This window comes from Sphaeramia orbicularis, chromosome 8, assembly GCF_902148855.1.
Source record: "Sphaeramia orbicularis chromosome 8, fSphaOr1.1, whole genome shotgun sequence".
Taxonomy (NCBI): Eukaryota; Metazoa; Chordata; class Actinopteri; order Kurtiformes; family Apogonidae; genus Sphaeramia; species Sphaeramia orbicularis.
Genome location: NC_043964.1, coordinates 49,444,661 through 49,463,898, shown reverse-complemented (window position 1 = coordinate 49,463,898; position 19,238 = coordinate 49,444,661). Strand labels below are relative to the sequence as shown.

The following is a 19,238-nucleotide window of genomic DNA, read 5'->3' as shown; positions in this document are numbered from 1 at the left end:
AGTGATGATTTAATCTTCAAGCTCTTAAAACAAGCTCATGAATTTGTACTAGATCATGTAAACTGTTGATACCAGCAAAGGGGAAGTGTAGTCTCAGACTACATGTTAATGATGATTCATCTTTGTGAGCATTGTCAAAATTTCAGACGTCTTTGAAACTTGCTTAACATCTGAGTAGGGAGTCCTTCAGTTTGTCCCAGGACACACATCTGTACAGAGTGCAAGACGAATGTGGACATGTGCTTCCCAGATCAACTCTGGAAACCTCCTGAATGATCAATACAGTTGCACATAGTGTTCAGGTATTGAATTACAGGGTTCCTGCAGGGTTTTAAAAAGTCTTGAATTTACAAATCAGCATTTAACTCCTTAAAAAGATCTTTAAAAGGTATTAAATTTGATATGGTTGGTCTTAAGTTCAAAACACATGGCCCAAGTAAAAGCCAAACGACAAACTCTGTTTTTGCGTTTGTGCCAGGATCATCGAGTACCCAGTCAGCACCAGCTAGTGCGCCAAGTGCTGCAGCAGCAACAAAAATCCACCTCCGAATGATGTTTGGTTCTACCCTGACCCTAAAAGCAGAGGTTTTGTGGACTCTAAATACTGTAGCTAAACACATGTCCTACAGTGCCAATGAAGGAATTGCCAAGATATTTAAATGCATGTTCCCTGAGTCAGATATCGCTAGCACCTTGTGTGGTGCTGCCAAAATGGCTTACATAGGTAAAACTGGATTATCAGTGTACATCAAGATGGAGCTCTTTTCGAAAGTGAACAATGGGCCTTTTGTCCTTATGTTTCATGAGAGTTTGAACCCGACCATCATTGTATGGCATTGTATGTACTTCCTCAATCAAGCCGTTTTAGTGAAGCAGACCCTCACACACTATACACACACTTCTGTGTACAGTATGTATGTAATATTTAATCTGCATTAATCTGCAATACATTTTCCTAAATTCTAGGAGTCACAAATTTTTGCCAGTATGTCTGTGAAAAGGGCATTAAATTCTGTTCTAAGTAGTCTCAAAAATGTCTTGAAAAGTCTTAAATTTAATTTGCAGAAACCTGTAGGAACCCTGGAATTAGAGCTGTCTGCATGTGAAACTGATTTGCCAGGATGGATGTGAATGTAAAGTCTGAAAAGGGGTCAGTTATGCAGACTGCAGGCACATGCTACATTAATGATACCTATTGCTATATGCAGGAATGAAAGACTTGATAATCTTTAGCTACATAAAAAACCAGGAGCTACAAGTATGTTTGATGCAGGAGCAAAGCATCTGAGGATTTGAAGTGTCATTATGTTATTATGTTATTGATTGTGTGCAGGTGAACTGGTTTAAGAACCGTGATGAGATGTTGGCAGTGTTACCGCAAATGGAAGAAGCAGTCGAGGAGTATTTAGTCCTACAAGAGCTTCTCTGCCAGGGAGAAAAACTGCAGTCCAAGCTCCAGGAGGAGATGGCCTTCCTAGAAGGAGCAGAAAACCATCCAGACCACCTCATCCTCACCCTGGAACAAAGGTCAGACAGCACACGCTCTTACAGGAACAGGGATTACAACCCAAAGTTTTGAGGTGTCATTCAGCATACAGGGAAGAGAAGGCAGGTTAAACTAAACACTGAATGAAATCATGGTATCACAACATTGTAAAAGCCGCCATTTTTTCCACAGGTACTCTGAACACACCCAGCTTCAGTCACGACAGAGGACTGTGCAGGACGCAATTCAGAGTAAGCTTGCCGACTTGGACCAGTGGATAACTCAGTATCAGGCAGCATTTTCCAACCTGGAGGCCACTCAGCTGGCCAGCCTGTTGCAGGACATCAGCAGCGCCATAGACCTGGGTTAGTAGCAATATAATAAATGAGTATAGTGAGGCAGGATGTGTACATGTGCTTAGAAGGCGTATCCTGGCTTTGTGTATTTATCTAAGTGTACATCAGAATGGAGACAGGAAATAAGTGTAGAGGGGGACTACTATTCTGCAGGGGGTGTTTATATCAAATGTAGTGTGTTTAACATTTTTGGAGTATGTATTATTAAAATGCCACATTTAATTACTTTTACCAAAAATCAGACAACCTAAAAGTAAAGAGGTGTGAACTGTGTCACATGGTGTTTTGATTGCTTAGGTCCTCCAAGTTATGTGCCAGCCACAGCCTTCCTGCAGAACGCGGGTCAGGCCCATCTCATCAGCCAGTGTGAAAGCTTGGAGGCTGAGTTGAGCTCCCTGCTGCAGCAGCGTCGTGGGGCTCTTCGCGGCTGCCTGGAGCAGCTGCACAGCTATGCCACTGTGGCTTTGCTGTACCCACGGGTTACTCTGCTGCGCCATCGTGTTCACCAGTGGAAGGCTTGGTTGGAGGAACTTCTGAGAGATATGACGATGGAACACTGCCAGCACATCTATAGACAGTAAGGGACTGCACCAGGTTTTCCATTCTGATGGTAAACTTATGGTCAGATTTAGAAAAAAGAACCTAAATTAATTTGAGCTGAAATGAACACACTTTGAGCCTCTTCTGCAATATATAGTACAATAATTGCATAGTAAAGCTGTCGTAGTAAGAGTGTACGATATAAATCAGGACTCTGAAATGTACACCACAGGTTGACTTGAAGCTTTGTTCCCTTCCTCTCTACAGATATGAGGTGCTGTTTGCACCCCAGCCTCCTGCGGCCTCGTGTCAGTTCCTGTCTAGTGTGGAGTTGGCTTTGCAGCACCAAGTGGCTGACACTAATGAACGTGTAATGCACCAAGCAGAGCGAGTAAAGGCCGAGGGCACAACCGCTGCTGCCTGTGAGGACCAGCTGCAGGAGATTGAGCACTGCATTGCGGTTTTCCTCAGAGAAAATGGAGAACCAGGCTCCCTTAGCTTGGCTGGAATTATCACTTCTGCACTCTGCACACTCTGCAGGTATAAAAAAACGTTCCTGTTTTTTTCCACTGTGTTCTGCGTGAGACAAACTGATTAAAAATCGGACTGGTAGAATATGTGTAAAGAGGCAGTTATCTTGATTTTTACAGTAACAGTGGAAATGACTGATGTGTTTTCATAGCTTTTTGCAGGATTCATATTTTCTGTGTTACATATGTTATGTTTTTGTCCTTAAACTTCTTGGGAAAGTTGGTAAATGTTTTTTCAAGTTTTCACCTGGAAAAATTATGTTTGGAATAGTTGAAGACTGTCCTAAAATTACATTGCTGTGTCGGTACTGACCTGAGGAACAAGTGCACCACTTCAAAAGCACATTTCAGCATCTTGTGATGTTTTAGCAAACACAGCGATAAACTGAATCAGCATCTGTCCCAGATGCTGTCTGTTTTGCACAAATGTCCCTTTTTATATTTCCACAGATAATGTTTCCACAGAACAATGCCATCACAAACACTTTAAAATTCCTATTGTTAAGGTTCCAATTCAGTATTGATAATTCCAATAAGTGGTGCTAGAAGTTGTATGTTGAAGAAAGACACTGTTAATTTGCTTTTCAGGCGTAACCTGGTGATGGAGAGCGCAGCAGCCAGTGCTGGAGAACAGCTGGTGGACCTGACATCTCGGGACGGGGCATGGTTTCTGGAAGAGCTCTGCAGTATGCTTGGGAACGTCAGTGCACTGACAACGCTGCTACAACGCTGCCCAATGCTTCCACATGACTTGGAGCTTCCATCACCCTCAGCCACCACCCAGGCTGTGTATCTGGCCAATGCTGTGTACACCTGCTTACAGGTTATTGTGTCACCAAACACCTTGATCCAGTTAGAGGAATTATAGCTTCCAATATTGTGTATATAATGGAGTTGTCGACTTGGCTGGTAGAGCATGGACTTCTCCTTTTTAATAAAATAAATAAATAAAATCAGATCTGACGTTTGGTCCCGGCTGATAAATACTTTATCTGTGGTTTCTGACTGTAATTGTAGGAACTGAACACCAACTTCCGGCAGATCATCTTTCCAGAGGCACTGCGTTGTATGGTCAAAGGAGAGCCCACCCTAGAGTCCATGTTAGCCGAGTTGGAGCAGCTGGTGGAGCAGAGCTCTGATGGCCTTGGTCTGCAGGGTTTGGTTGAAAGCCTGCAGGCCACTACAGGGCTGGAGCACGATGGACACAATCACTGCCTTCACATCACCAGGTTAGAAACGGTCATTTTTATGAATGTAATTCTACTTGTTAAACACAGAAGAAATTTGAAGCATGATTCAGTATGAAAAATATGTCTTTGTGTGCCCAGAATGCTTCGGGCTCAATACTCTGAGCTAATCCAGCCCCGTAACATGGATGGAACCAGCCAGGAGACACCAAAGATGTCAGCAGGCCAAATGTTGCTGGTAGCCTTTGATGGCATGTTCACCCAATTAGAGACTGCCTTTGGGCAGCTCACTGAGAAGGTATGTCCAAGTATAGTTTTGAACTTGTAGACTATACAGTTTGTGTGTGCTCTGTTTCTGGGTGTTTTTTGGATGTCTGATTTCAGTTCATTTGTTTGCTGGTGTTTTAGTTTAGTAGATTAAGTAAAAATTGTTCAAAATGTGAATAAAGCATGAAAATTGGCACACAGGTACATTTTCTTATGACCTTTCATACGAAAGCAGGAAACATGTCATTTGACACCTCTGGTGGCAGCCATTTTGATTTTCAAGATGGCTGCCATAAAAAAGTGAAATTATCAATATCTCAGTTTAGGACTCGTGTTGGCATATAGAATTTTCTAAAGTTGTAAAAAAAAACAATCTTACATTCATATCAACTAAAAAGTTTTTAGATATTTCTCTCTTTCTATTTATTGAATTCCTTGGGTTAGAAAACATTGGTTTAGACTTTTAGATCATGCATTCATGCTTTCTGGGAGCTGAGATACTAATTATTTCACTTTTCAATGTGAGCCATAGTGAAAATCAAAATGGCTGCCACCAGTGGTGTTGAATTACATGTGTCCTGCTTTTATATGAAAGGTCATAAAAAAATGTACCCATGTGCCATTTTTTTTATGATTTATCACATTTTGAATGATTCCTGCAAATTATCGCTTAATCTACTATACTATTTAATTTGGGACCATATTTAAAAAGCATACTACGACTAAACAGAGCTTCTAATCAGATAAGCGTGAACATGCATAAAAAGTCTTCTTGAAGAATTTTACAAATGAGTTTGTAGTATTTTATTATCTATCTACTCATGTAATATACTAAACTATTAATTTTTTTAGCATGAGAATTTCAAAACAACTTTGTAAAGCAAGAATCCTAAATGGTATTCTTGTGCTTTTTGGAGTTCATCAAAATGATTCTTTTGGCAGAAATAAATAAAAGCAGGTTCCCCAAAGTCATACTATAGACGCCAATCTAAATATTAGAAACAGGGACGCAAGAATTCATGATTGTACACATACATGATTTGTCTAAAAAAACCACACACCCTCTTTGTCACTGTCATCAGTTGAGTTCTCTAGAAGTGCCTCCAGCCTGGTGGAAGGTGGATGTGCTGCGGGAGGCTCGGGCCGCACAGCTCCATTTCTTTGAAAGTCTGACTCAGCGGCAGCTGATGGAAGAAGTGTTCTTCCTCAAGAGACTGCAGACCATCACAGATTTTTTTAGGCTGTGTGCCTCCTTTGCTCAGACTCTGTCTGGTAAGAGCTCTTTATTGTCGCATGAACAGCATCTAGGTATTAATATGTTTTTTGTGAATTTCAGATGTCCCTTGATGTTTTTTTTTTTGTTTTTTTTGAAGTGGTGACAGGATTTTATCATCATCATGTTCTGCTACACCTCTTTACTGGCTATAATTCAACAACACATTCCTTTAAAAAAAATTTTTTTTTTAAATAAAGACAGTATGTTTGTCTCTAGAAATGATTCACTGGAATCACTTTTCTTTTAAAGACAGTTTTCAAAAATATCGAAGAATTCTTGGTATTGTAAATAGAAGAATGATCATATTCACAGATATGAAAGTTGTGATCAGCTCTTCTACCTGCTGTATGACATGCTTCATGTGTTCAGGTTCCCCAGGTGAAGAGCGCCTGCCCTCAAATGGACCAGTGAGTTTGGGAAAGCCACTGTACCGTCAGCCCAGTGTGACAGGATCAGGAGTGGCAGTGGTCAGTGAGGAACAGATGACTCGTCCCATCAAAGCGTTCACAGCAGAGTTTGTTCGGCAGATGCTCATGGGCCTCCCCAGCCAAGCCCTGGGTCTGGCCCTCTGCAGCACACTGTCAGCCTTTGGCCTGGATATCGTTTCACAGGTCGAGGCTAAAGACTTTGGCGCAGACAGCAAGGTACAACAACTGTGTGTTACTAATAGGGCTGGGTGTCATTCACAGATTTTACCAAAGGAAAATGACATTACACATTATAGCATCATGAATTACCAATTCTGACTGAATATGAAATTTAAAATCTGATTTTGGTTGTTACTGAAAATTGTAGAAACCAAATGAAACATTCAAATTGAATATTAATCACTGCACTAGTGATTCAAAGCTCTTTCCTATTTTCTATGTTAAATCCAGGTGATGCCTTTTTTTGGCCAGGCGGTGTATAGTATTACTAAATGCCCAGGAGGCTCAAGAAGATATTTCATAAACTCTTTAACATGAATACAGTAAAGCTACATGACCTGAAATCAAATGCATGAAACTTTTTGTGTCATGTTCTTCATTGTTCTGTTGCTTGGATGGGCATCATGCAGCATTTTCCCCCAAAATAACTGGTATTAAAAAAACACCAGCCTATGTAATAAATGTGTGCTACTGAGGAAAACCAACCCAGTCTTGTGGATTCTGAAAGTCTTTGCTGTATTCACCTACAAATGTGGCTTCTATGTGCACATCCATTGTGCAGTGCCATCTGTCATATCCTTCATATTAACATATTTTTGAAACTCAGAAAAAGCATGAAAGTATTAAAATAAATTGGCATATTCTCTGTAGGTTTTACCTGCATAACTGGCCACGCCTGTCTGCACTTTTTCTAGATTGCAGCCTCCCAGTAATTTGTGCTGCTAAGAAATTCATCCCTTTGTGTTTTAACTGACAATCTGAACAAATAAACAACAAAAGAAAATCATGATAATGAAAATGGCACAGATACTGTTTTTTTCCATTCTTTGTTTATTTGGAAAAGCAAATTATACAAAACTTCCCTTTCGTGTACAATTCAATATCCACATGACAAATTTGAAAGAGGATGCTAATCCAAGATTTTAGAACAAATAAATTAAAAAAAAAAAAAAAGCGGGCTTAAGGAGAGGGCTTACTCCACTACTTCATCAACAAGATGAAAGACATTGAAGTGTGTATGTTTACATTAACCTAAACAGAAATGTATATCATAAATGTTTTCATATCACCAATGTATTCAATTCACATCCATTACAAATTTAACATAGATTGTCCATTTTGACCAAATAGTGAAAAAAGCTTCCCTTTGACCCTTAAAACAAAATGTCAATTTCTCCAGAATTAAGATGTCCTGTACGATGTCAATCCATTCTTCTGTTGTGAGTGCTTCAGGCTTTAACTGTTTTCTAGTCTTTTTACTTGCTGCCAATAGCAGTACAGATACTTTTAATTTTAGTCCCTTTCTTGATCCTAACCCCCTGCCAATGTGACCTTTAAGGTGTCTCTGGATGAGGTCTGTAAGAAGGCGGTGGAGCAGAGTCTGGCTTCAGGACGGATGTCGCAGCTGCTTCTAAACAGAGCCACAGTGCTGGCGTCATCCTATGATACAGCCTGGAAGAAAGTGGACCTGCTGAGGAGGCTAGACGCTAACCTAGAGGTCACCAAGGCCAGTCTGCAGAGGAGCCAGCTGCACATGGCCATGTTCCAGGTACACAACACTCCACACATCCTGTCTCAGAAGGAGGTTCTATTCAAAGCCTTCCCATGTTTAACTTGACCTGCTCTGAATAGATATTGTACAGTTTGTAGAGCCTCTTGTGCTAAGGTAACATCTGTTGCAATAGCAAGCAATCATTGGCTTCTGAATTCCACAATGAGTGAATCAAATTGTACAATAAATGAATCCACATGATACTCTGTATTTTGTTATAAGATTAGAGATGATCTTCTTGAGCCCACTGTGGGGAAATTTCAGTGTTTACAGCAGCAAAATACAAAAAACAAAAGTGCAGAAAGATAGGCAGAACCATTTAAAAATGGAAAATGAAAATCTAAGAGAATCTACTATTTATATTACTTGGTCTGTACATACATATTATTTATATATTATAATATAGTTGCACATGAAGTTGGTATCGATGTGAATATGGGGGAATGTACTGTGAACCATTCTATAGCTTCTCATCAGCTGCGGAAGATAATGTTTGTTTTTAAATCAATTCTAATGATCTCTGGTTGAGAAGTAGAATTAGTCATATTTTAGTGCAAAGTTAGTACTACGTTACTTTGCCTTGTTGTGGAGTCTTTACATTACTACAAACCACACATTTGCTGAGATATTTGCACACATTCACATGCAGTGACTGAAATCTGACAACAACACACTATCACTACACACAAAGCCATCTGGTTTGTTTGGTTGGTCTGTATTTCTTTCAAGATATCGCTCTTTATCTGATATTTTCAGATGTAGTTACAACTCACAGATTAACTCACCCAATGGCAGGATATATTGAAATAAGATACTTCCATGTTATGACTTTCAGGATCATTTTTATTTAAGGAAATGCTGTAAATGTAAGGAATATGAATTTCAGGGAGGTGTCCTTATACAGGGTGAGTCAGAAAAAAACACTCTTTTCATTTAAAGAAATTGTACCACTGAAATGGAAATGCATTTTTTTCTTTTGATCATACAATCATATTGATGTGGTCATTGAGCATGTCTGGCGATTGAATCATTGATTTATGGCATAGCATAACAGAGGGAATGTCCATTGTTTATTGTGCACCGAAATATCTGCCAACACAGTTTATGCCACCGTGAATGAAATTGAAATTGTCAACCATTACAGCATGTTTACTCGCCATCAAAATGTTTTGTCTCAACGAAGTCGTCCGGCACGACCTTCAACCTGGCTACCGTTCAGATTGATGCAAATCTGTGCTTGTTGTCGCATCTCTAACACAGCTCTTCTCGCCATTCGTGTTGTCGTAGGGCTTGGAATTCAGCCGTGATGCGATTTCGGAGTTCCTGAAGAGTTTGTGGAACAGTCTGATACACACGGTTTTTAAGATACCCCCACAAGAAAAAATCAAGGGGGGTCAAGTCTGGGGATCGGGGAGAATTTTGTCACCATGAAAGCTCTCTGCACATCCATAAACTGTGGTCTTGCCATGATGAAAACTCCCTGGGCACTGTCATGTAGGCCTATGTCCTGAGTGTGAAAGCAAAGCCCCGACTCCTGTAATTGTTGTCAATTTCAAGTTTGTTCACTGTGGCATACATTGTGTTGGCAGGTATTTCAGTGCCCAATAAACAATGGACCTTCTCTCTCTTATGCAATGCAATAAATCTATGACTACATCACCAGACATGCTCAATAACCACATCAATATGACTGTATGGTCAAAAGGAAAATCAGTGTTTCTGTTTTAGCAGTACAATTTCTTTAAATGGAAAGAGCGTTTTTTCTGACTCACCCTGTACAGCATAGTGTCTGGGGGAAAAGTTGTTTAAGATGTGTATAATTACCCCGCCCCCAAAGGGGGGGGCAACGGGTATTATTTTTGGTTCGGTGTGTTTCTTTGTTTGTATATTTTAACACTTCAGCAGCAAAACTACTGGTTGAATTTATACCAGATTGGGTTTATAGATTACCAGTGACCCAGAATAGATGTGATTATATTTTGGGAAAAGTAGGTCAAATTTCAAATTTTTGATGAATTTTTAAAATCTTTGTTTTTTTTCCCCCTTTTACTTATAACGGCTGAAATTTGTCTGTGCTGTCTGTCTATGCTGACATCAGCACACACGTAGACATCAGCTGGATCGATGCCAAAATAAGCTACTATACGTGCAAGGGGTGAGGTTTGTTGTGCCTGGCACCACTTGTTGTGAATGAAATCTGAAGCGATATCCTTAAAGTCTAACACACTGATGCTTGTCCGTCTATCAGTGGCAGCATGAAGATGTCCTGGGACCCAGTAACCAGCCACTGAGTGTCAGCATACCTCCTCGCACTGTCATCCTCAGCAACATGAAAAAGAAACTGTACAAGCTCAGCCAGGATGAGGGGGCCATTGTCACCATCCAGGTCAGTGTCACCAGCCAACAAACCACCACCAGTCTGTGTTGGTGTTAATGTGTCATTGCCTTGAACTGGTGTCCACCAATAAAATGTCTTGTTTGGGACAGTGGTAACTTGGGATTTGGAGGAGGGGTTTAACCCATAAAGACCCAGAACTATTGGTGTTTGGTGATGTCCAAATGAATTTTTCCTCTACATTTAAATGTTACCAGGTGATTTATCACCATTTATTAAAATATTATCTTTTGCATTTTTTCAGCGAAAATCAGGTATTTTTATATATTTGATTCCCTGAACACATAAAGCTTAATAAATTCACAGATTATTGTATCAAAACAGTGAAAATTGAAGGACATATGACTTTTTCAGCAAAATAAGTTCATTAGAGGGACAGATTTAGGATCTGTAGATGTAGTTAAATTTATTAGAAACATCATAATTACAAAAACACCTGAACTTCTTTACAGTAAACTGACTTTCTTCAGTGACATCCATCAACATTCCACACGTCAGTCAGAGGACAGACGTTTCCTGTTGCCTGCCTGTAGGATGAATCAAATACAGGGTAGTGTGCAATACAGGGCAATGGTGGCATGGAATACATTGCCACAATTTTTAATTTCAGAAATTCAAGCAGTTAGTTTTTCTAAAAGGTTGAGAATTTTCATTTTTACCCAAGAATAACTGTCTGAGCTATTGCATATCCTATAATGACATCATCTAGATGGTTTGTTTTTTTGTTTGTTGTGGAGCTGTTTTTATTGTTTTTATTTTTATTTTATGTGTTTATTTTTTTTGTTTCTGATTTTTGGTTTATTTATTCTTTTTTCTGTTGTTGTTGGTATTATTATTGTAATTGTTTTGTATTGTATGCTGTTGCTGATTTTTGGTTTTGTGTTGTTGTGTTGAGTGTATGTACATCCTATTTGTTGAGTGAGTTGTGGGAAATTGTTGGTGCTTTGTTTTTGTGTTGTTGATGACCTCAGGAAGAGTAGCTGCTGGGGTATGCAGCAGCTAATGGGGATCAAACTAATAAACTAAACTAGTTAGATGGAATATGTATCAGACTAAATAATGTTTTGTTGATCAGTATGTAGTTATAATAGCACTACAGAAAACACAATGTCTTCCGTCTGTTTTATGTGAATTTGTCTTGTTCTGTCCTTAGGAGAAGCTAGCATCACTGGAGGCTAGCATCGAACAGCGTCTGAAGTGGGCTGGTGGAGCCAACCCAGCTCTGGCCCCTGTTCTGCAGGACTTCGAACTGACCATCAGGGAGAGGCGGGCCATGGTGGCCCGAGAGAACCAGCGCACCAGTCAGGTAGAAAACCAGCTCTAACATCTTTGCGTCTTCAGGGGATTTGTGTACATTTTACAAAAAAAAGCCACATTTTCATCTTTTTCCAGGTCACCTTCTTGTGCTCGACTATCCTGAATTTTGAAGGCCTTCGCACCCGAACCCCTGAGGCCCTCAACATGGATGCAACGCTGTTTGAGCTGCTGAAGCGCTGCCAGCAGACCTGCTCCTACTCTGCCCAGTTCAGCAGCACAGTGTCACAACTGGAGCTTCAACTACTGCACAGACTGGTGCGTTTTCACTGTACTCAGACAACTGCATTAGAATATTTAGTGCCAAAGACCGGATTATGAGCCACAGATGAGTTGAATGGCATTTTGTTTGAATCAACAAAGAAAAATGCACCAAGGTTCAGACCAAATTTCATAAAACATTTAGGATGGAGTTCAGAATGAAACATCAGAATCAGAGCACATGTTAATCCCAGGGAAAATTGCTGTGTTTCAGTTGCTCCATTCAAGTGTAATGAAAAGTAGCAGGAAAGAAATTATTCTGCATGGTGTTGGAGAGGTTGGAATGGAAGAGACTGATTCTGTGACCTGTGTGTTTTATATTTATAACGAGTTGAGATTTGGAAGACTTTCTTCAAGTGACAGCACTAATTTGTGTGCCCCATGGACACTTAACTGGTCTGTGGGGGTCAGAACTCTTGCTGGTTGGAGGGTATCAAATAATTATTTCCAGCGATCAAATGCAAATCAATTTATAATCTTTATTTAATGTGTGTTTTTCAGGATTTTTTGTTGATATTCTGTCTCTGTGAAAATACACCTGCCCTAAAAATTATAGATCATCCATTTCTCTGTGAGGGGGTAAACTTACAAAATCTACAGGGGATCAAATAATTATTTCCCCACTGTCTGTGTGAGTAGAGAGAGAGAGAGAGAGAGAGAGAGAGGTAGGTAGGTAGGTAGTCAGAAAAAGGTGCTATTAATATTTGTTTCCTTGGCACATAGATTAATTTTATTTGACTATAAACAGACAAAGCTGGGTGAGAGAAGGGAGGAGACAATCCTCACATTTATAACTATTATTTTGTAGTCTCTGAAAACAGAGGGACCTGTAATCCTTAAACAGTTTATGTGATACTTTTGTTAAAGCTCAAAGTCCACATTTCAATCACATCTTGATTACTTAATTTCCAATCCACTGTGATTGTGTATTGAAGAAAAATGTGTGCCACTGTTCAAATCTATATGGACCTTACTCTATATACATTATTCATCAGCACAGTACTTATTCAGTGGAAAGTGCATACCCATTTGCTAAGTTAATTCCATATGAGAACTTTGTTTTTGGCCAGGTTGAGTGTATTTATTCAGTTACTTACACATCTCTTCAAAGGCCTGGTTTGTCTATTCAGGACAAAATAGAAGGAATCTTATAACATGAAAAGTATGTATGTGTGTGAATGGGGTTGTAAGTTTGTCGTTAATAAGTAGGAACAATTCTAGATGAATAATGTCTGTTTGTGTAGTTGATCCAGTGTGTTTGAAGTTAACGCGATTCAACTCACTTGTATGGACAGTTTGTGCAGACTGAGTGTCTTCTTAAACGTTTTGTTCACGTCAATAGAGCCCAGTGCTGGATCTACCCATCGGCAGTCCTGATTGGCTGAGCTGTGCCCAGAGGCAGCTGGAGGAGGAGCTGAGTGTTGAGCGGAGGACTCGGGAGGAGCGTGAGCAGCAGATTGAGTCATGTGGGGAGACGCTGCAGCTCCTGGTCGACTCCATTAAGACCATTCTGTCCAACCACAACCGGCAGCTGGGAGATGTTAAGCACCTGCTCAGAGCCATGGCCAAGGTACATTTTATACTGGTGGATTGTACTGAGTATGGTACAAATATTGTACACTTCACCTATTATATAACACTGGGTTACAAAAAAATGTTTTTTGCAAGTTGTCTAGGTTTTTTCAACTGAATTAGGACCATTTTGCACCGCTAAATTCCAAAATGACATCTGTTTTTCTCAATCAGGTCAGGTTTTTTTTACTTGATTCCTGTTAGGTACAATGGTGTATTCACCGCAGATGTAGCAGAATACGTCAGGCTTATTTTTGCAAGATCTTCTAGTCGAAGCCATTTCATTCACCTGTAATATTAAAAAAAACCATTAATCATAAATTGGCAAAAGTAAAATCTTCAGAACTCGTTTACTGCAAGAAATATGAAAGAATTTTGAATCATATGATGTGAAAATGCCCATAAATGTAAGCAAAAATGTTAAAAAGCCAATATGTAGCATAGTTCAGAAAATTGACCTGACTGAGCAAAATTAATGTGATTTTTGGATTCAGCACACCAAAATTATCCTAAATTGGCTCAAAAAACTTCAACAATAAATTTGTTGTTGACCAGTGTAATATACACAGTGTAGCGGAGATCCACTCAGGATATTGCTTTTTTATTTCCAATATATTATATGTTATGTGGTGTTTGCAAATATTTGCAAATATCTGCAAGTTCCTTCTGTTTTAGTTGGTGTTTGATTGTTCATTAGATTTCTTACTTACCGTTTTGTTTACTTGGAAACCATTTCATTTAACTGTTAGTTTGAGTCTTAGATTTCATGGACTCTAATAGTTCTGTTCTAACATGTGTGTGTGAGGATGAGGAGGCAGCACTGGCAGAAGGTGAAGAGGTGGCGTATGAGGGCAGCGTCCGTCACTTCCTGATGGAGTATAAAGCCTGGCAAGACAACATCCAACTGGTCTTGTTCACTGTGGTCCAGGCCAGCGGGCAGCCTCGCAACCAGGAGCAGATGGAGCTCCTGGAGGAGATCCCTGCCACCCTGAAGGAGCTGCACTCACAGAGTCAGAGGTCCTCTCTCTCTCTCTCTCACACACACACAAACACATACACACCCTATAATGCACACTTCTGTACTGTGTATTCTATATTCACCCTGTGTTTCTGTGTGTTTCCAGTGTCTACAATGGCTTGGTGGGCTTTGCTTCTCCCCTGGTGACGGACAGAGACAGTGAATGTGTCAGTCCTGTTTCTGCAGCTCAGACCAGCTTTGCAGCAGGTAGAAACTTTTGTCCTTTGGTCAAGCACCAGCAGCTGTGTCACATTCAGTGGCTGCGTTTCCATAAAACCTGCTTTGGACTGAATAAACTAGGATGGGCAGAGGGTTGGCGCTGTGGTTTTATTACACATAGTATCCTGGAGAGCATTCTGTTTAGAGCTGCAGCTGTCCATTATTTATGTAATTGATTAGTTTTTTGTTTTGATTTTTTTTTTTTTTTTTTTGATTAAATGGTTATATGAATAGGAGAAAAAAAGTAATAAAAATGTGAAAATGACAAGCAACTTATCCTTTATTCCAGAACTGACCGAAACAACAGCCACAAAAAGTATAAAAGTAAAAAAATATATACAAAAAACATCTATATAAAAATCAAAGTATATATAAAATATGTATAGATATAAACAACAAACAAGTCCAGTGACATCTACAAACAAAATGTGCACTGCAGTCTTCAACACATTCGGATCCAACTTGTGAACAACTGAACATGTACCTAACATCCAACTGTGTGTTGATCCTGGCGTCATGTGCATCACAATAAACGTCCGTGTGAAACAACAATGGAACCAATGTTTAACGGTAGTGAAATTAAAGAAATGAAGTTTCAATTCAGGAAAATTAGAATAAATTTTTTTTTTTATTTGATTCAGTTTGGTTAATTAGTTAATTTGACTAATCATTTCAGCTCTACTGAAGTCAAACGCTGCTGCTCCATGGAACAGCTGCTGTTAATTTACAGAGCATAGATTTCATCCCCATGTTGTATTTATCTGTTTCCCTCTCACTCATTCCACATTCAGCTGTCCGATGCTCCGTGGTAAAGACCCAGCCAGACTCCATGTCTCAGAATGCACGTAAGCCTCTGACACGTAACCTGGGAACCCCCACTGACACCCCACCCAGCACCATGCTGGTCAACAACAAAGGACTGAATCCAAGCCCCAAAAGAGCTGTACGAGACCCCAAAACAGGAAGAGGTATGGCTCATCCCCTTCTGCTCTTCATCTTCTGCTTACCGTTGTCTTTAGAAAGGGCCGTGTTCCATGTCTGTAGTATGTACGCCGCTTAGATGTCCATATTAAAGCTGGTCAGCGTATTACTACACGTACTAATGTAAAGTGTGTCTGTGCTTGTTCCATCACGGCTGTGGTGCAGCTGTCCAGGAGAGAAACTCGTATGCTGTCAGTGTGTGGAAGAGAGTGAAAGCCAAGCTAGAGGGCAGAGACATCGACCCCAACAGGAGGATGAGTGTCACAGAGCAGGTAACACACACCACAGTTTACAGTATCATCAATGCACCTGTCTGAAAATTTTAGACGCCTCTGCAGTGTCCTAATTTTATTCAAAACAAAGTTTAAAAAAAAAGTAGAAATGTGATGACATGCAGCCATGAGGAGAAAGAAAAACAGAGATTGAACAACCATTAGTGTTTCTAGAGTCCGCTACTTGTAAACTAGTAGTGGATTAAGTGTATGCTTTTCCTACATATAAAATGAATGTGTGATGCAGGCAGGTGATAAGTCAACTACAAATAAACTTCAGCTCACTACCTGTTTGACCACAGTCATTTCCTGAAATTTAAATGTCAAAAATAAATATATCTCTGCTGCTGAAAATAATTGTACACAGTTGGTTGCAGTCATAGTCAGGTGGGGTGTGACGAACCAGAAGGGGAAGCTCAGGCTGTGTGCTCCTGCAGGTTTTCAGGTGCTGTCCTGCTGTGTCCTTTCAGGTGGACTTTGTCATCAAAGAGGCCACCAACATGGACAACCTGGCCCAGCTGTATGAGGGCTGGACCGCCTGGGTGTGAGCACTGATCTGCGTCATGTCTTTGGTCCAGCAAAGGCTTGGAGAACCACCAGTCCAGCGGGTCTGGGGTGTCAGAACAGCAGCACCGGGCCACAGTGGGGGGAGGAAATGGGAAGCGGATGCTTACCCCGTGCTCCCAAACTCCTGGGCACCCAAACTGGGGCAGCGATCCTCGTAGCACCGCTGCAACCACATTCCCCCAACCATCGGTGATGGGGCTAACACGACGCTTAGTGGGCCACCCTCCTTTGGTGGGGATTGACCAGGCAAAGCTCCTCTAGATGGGGGAGGGGGGAAGGAGGGCATAGGCCTCCTCACCCTCAACTTGGAGAACCTTCCCCCCTCACCTGCACAGCCCGCTATCAAGTTGTACCCATCAACATCACTGCATCCTGTTGAGCCAATCAAACACCACCAGGAAGAAGCAGGATGTGAGAGCCGTGTCCCTCTGAAGCACACGGCCAACGCACTGTGGGCGGGACTTCACACAGGGCCAGAGGCTCAGACACATCGAGATGGGGATTTCCATGGCCACAATTTGTTCCTCTATTTTTTTTTTTTTTTTATTGCGTTGTGATTCTGATTGGCCAGTGGGTGACATGCTTGGGTAGGAATGATGTGAACAAAGGTTCAACAAGATTGGAAAAGCTACAGACACTTAATGTGAAGCCTGAAGAGCAAGGCCAAGCAAAGAAAACGGAAGGAGAATCGGGCGATGAAAATGATCTGGAAGTGAAGTACAGTAAACACTGTGACGCTCTGAGGTGTCCAAGGATTCCTCATGTTGAAGCATGTGGAGCAGCAGTTCTTTATTTTTTGAATGAAGCTGAATGTCGCGTCATGTGAAACCATTTGGCGGTTCATTTGTTGGCTGATGAACGGACACGTTAAGGTGATGTGATTGAGACGAGGGCGAACCTCTGCCAGATAATTTTCCTTCGGTGTGATCTTTAGTCTGTGTTGTGCTTCGTAACTATATTCAGTCTCTTCTTTAGACAGACCTGAACTGTGGCAGTAGATTCTGGCTTTTTGACTTGCTTCACACAATGATGTTGCTTTCCTCACGTATTCACTCCCCAGCCCTAAAGCTTGCATTTTAGTAATCTTGCCCTCTAGTTTTACATTTTTAGTGGGAGAAATGTTTTTTGGTGACGGTACAAAATGTCATTTCTTATGCTTTTATTGGATTTTGTTTGACGCCAAATAAACATTGATCTGAAGTGGTGAATGTTCATTTCAGGATATGAGCCTTTGTGGTGTCAGGTCTGGTTCATTTGGTGACGGTGGTTCTACCAGGACCAGGTCAGCTTTATTAATTACTACAGCAAACACTCACTGAGCAGCGACCGTCTCAAACCCTAACCCCAAAACAGGAGCACTTCTGCTAAGTTTGCGAGGAAGGTGAACGGTGTGTTTACTTCCATTTCAGTTGCTTGTGTGTTAAATTTACATGCATGGCCACATTCTACTCCGTGTTTTGAATTTGAAAGGTGTTATGTAGAATATCCCAAAACATACGCTTTTTACATTAGACACATTTCTGAATTAAACATTGTCTAATTAAGATGTGTAATATTTAGTTTATTCATTTTTATTTAACCTCTACTTAACCAGGAAAGACTCACTGAGATCAAAACTCTTTTTTTTTTTTCCAAGGAAAGGCAAATGTATTTGTATAGCACAATTCATACACAAGGAAATTCAAAGTGCTTTACAAAGGCAGAGAAATGCATAAAATTACATTAAAATCATAGACTTATACTGGGGCAATAGCAGAATAAAACATTAAACAAAAGGGAAGTAGAGAAAAGAAAAAAAAAAAATTAAAACAAGAATAAGATAGTTAAAACAAAAGCTAAAAACTAGAGCTGCACAATGTCATTTCAGCATTGATATCGCGATGTCTGTATGCGCAGTAGTTACATCGCAGGTCCTGCAATGTGGGAGGCAAATGAACTCAAAAGTGTTTTCATCTAATTTCAAGGGTACCTGACACACACTGCACACAGTGATCCACCAATCACAATCATTCTTAATATGTTTAGCATGAGCCACTGGTAATTACATTGAAATAGAAAAGCACTCGGAGAGCGCAGACTTTCGCCAAGACAGATCTGCCCCCGATCACCACCAAAATGTAATCATTTCTTCCTTGTGCCAGTACCAACATTTCCTGAAAATTTCCAGAGAACCAGAGAAAATCACCGAAAACAAAGACTTGGTGCCAAAAAGAAAAACAATGGAATTATTTCGGCTACAAAAAGGATGATACTGAAACACGTGTTCTGTGTCGACAGTGCCTTCCACCTGTCGGCACGAGAGGAAACGCAACTAATTTGTTTGACCATTTACGTCGGCACCTCACAGCTATTATATCCTCCTGAGTAGTTTTTCATATCGCAATATATATCGCAGGGTTAAAAAAAATTGCGATGTCATTTTTTTCCAATATCGTGCAGCCCTACTAAAAACAGTCTTGATTAAAATGAAGAATTTTATGTTAAATGAATCAAGACTGCTGCCTCCACGACCCAGCCCCAGATAAGCGGTAGAAAATGGATGGATGGATGGATCAAAACAGTTAAAACTGTGAGTTGCAGTGCATGTATTAGAACTTAGAAATGAGTCTTTAACCTTGATTTAAAAGGACAGAGTTTCAGCGAACCTGCAGTTTTCTGGCCATTTGTTCCAGATGTGTGGAACACAAACACTAAACCACAGGTGTCAAACATGCAGCCCGGGGGCCAAATCCAGCCCGCCAAAGGGTCCAGTCTGGTCCCTGGGATGAATCTGTGAAATGCAAAAATTACACTGAAGA

At 40.5% G+C, this 19,238-nt stretch overlaps 1 protein-coding gene across 1 annotated transcript in view; it reads left to right on the top strand.

The window, feature by feature from the left end:
• Nucleotides 1-17,669, top strand: part of smg1 (SMG1 nonsense mediated mRNA decay associated PI3K related kinase) — a 68,837-nt gene extending 51,168 nt beyond the window's left edge. The window contains exons 46-64 of the mRNA XM_030141505.1: nt 1,334-1,527; nt 1,679-1,851; nt 2,140-2,419; nt 2,650-2,922; nt 3,501-3,735; nt 3,930-4,141; nt 4,241-4,397; nt 5,449-5,638; nt 6,012-6,286; nt 7,629-7,838; nt 10,090-10,227; nt 11,390-11,542; nt 11,629-11,808; nt 13,154-13,381; nt 14,189-14,400; nt 14,508-14,608; nt 15,412-15,588; nt 15,767-15,873; nt 16,344-17,669. Of these exons, the coding sequence (XP_029997365.1) occupies nt 1,334-1,527; nt 1,679-1,851; nt 2,140-2,419; nt 2,650-2,922; nt 3,501-3,735; nt 3,930-4,141; nt 4,241-4,397; nt 5,449-5,638; nt 6,012-6,286; nt 7,629-7,838; nt 10,090-10,227; nt 11,390-11,542; nt 11,629-11,808; nt 13,154-13,381; nt 14,189-14,400; nt 14,508-14,608; nt 15,412-15,588; nt 15,767-15,873; nt 16,344-16,421 (3,573 nt within the window). The 3' untranslated portion in view covers nt 16,422-17,669. The remainder of the gene's footprint in view (nt 1-1,333; nt 1,528-1,678; nt 1,852-2,139; nt 2,420-2,649; nt 2,923-3,500; nt 3,736-3,929; nt 4,142-4,240; nt 4,398-5,448; nt 5,639-6,011; nt 6,287-7,628; nt 7,839-10,089; nt 10,228-11,389; nt 11,543-11,628; nt 11,809-13,153; nt 13,382-14,188; nt 14,401-14,507; nt 14,609-15,411; nt 15,589-15,766; nt 15,874-16,343) is intronic.
• The last annotated feature ends 1,569 nt before the right edge of the window (nt 17,670-19,238 follow it).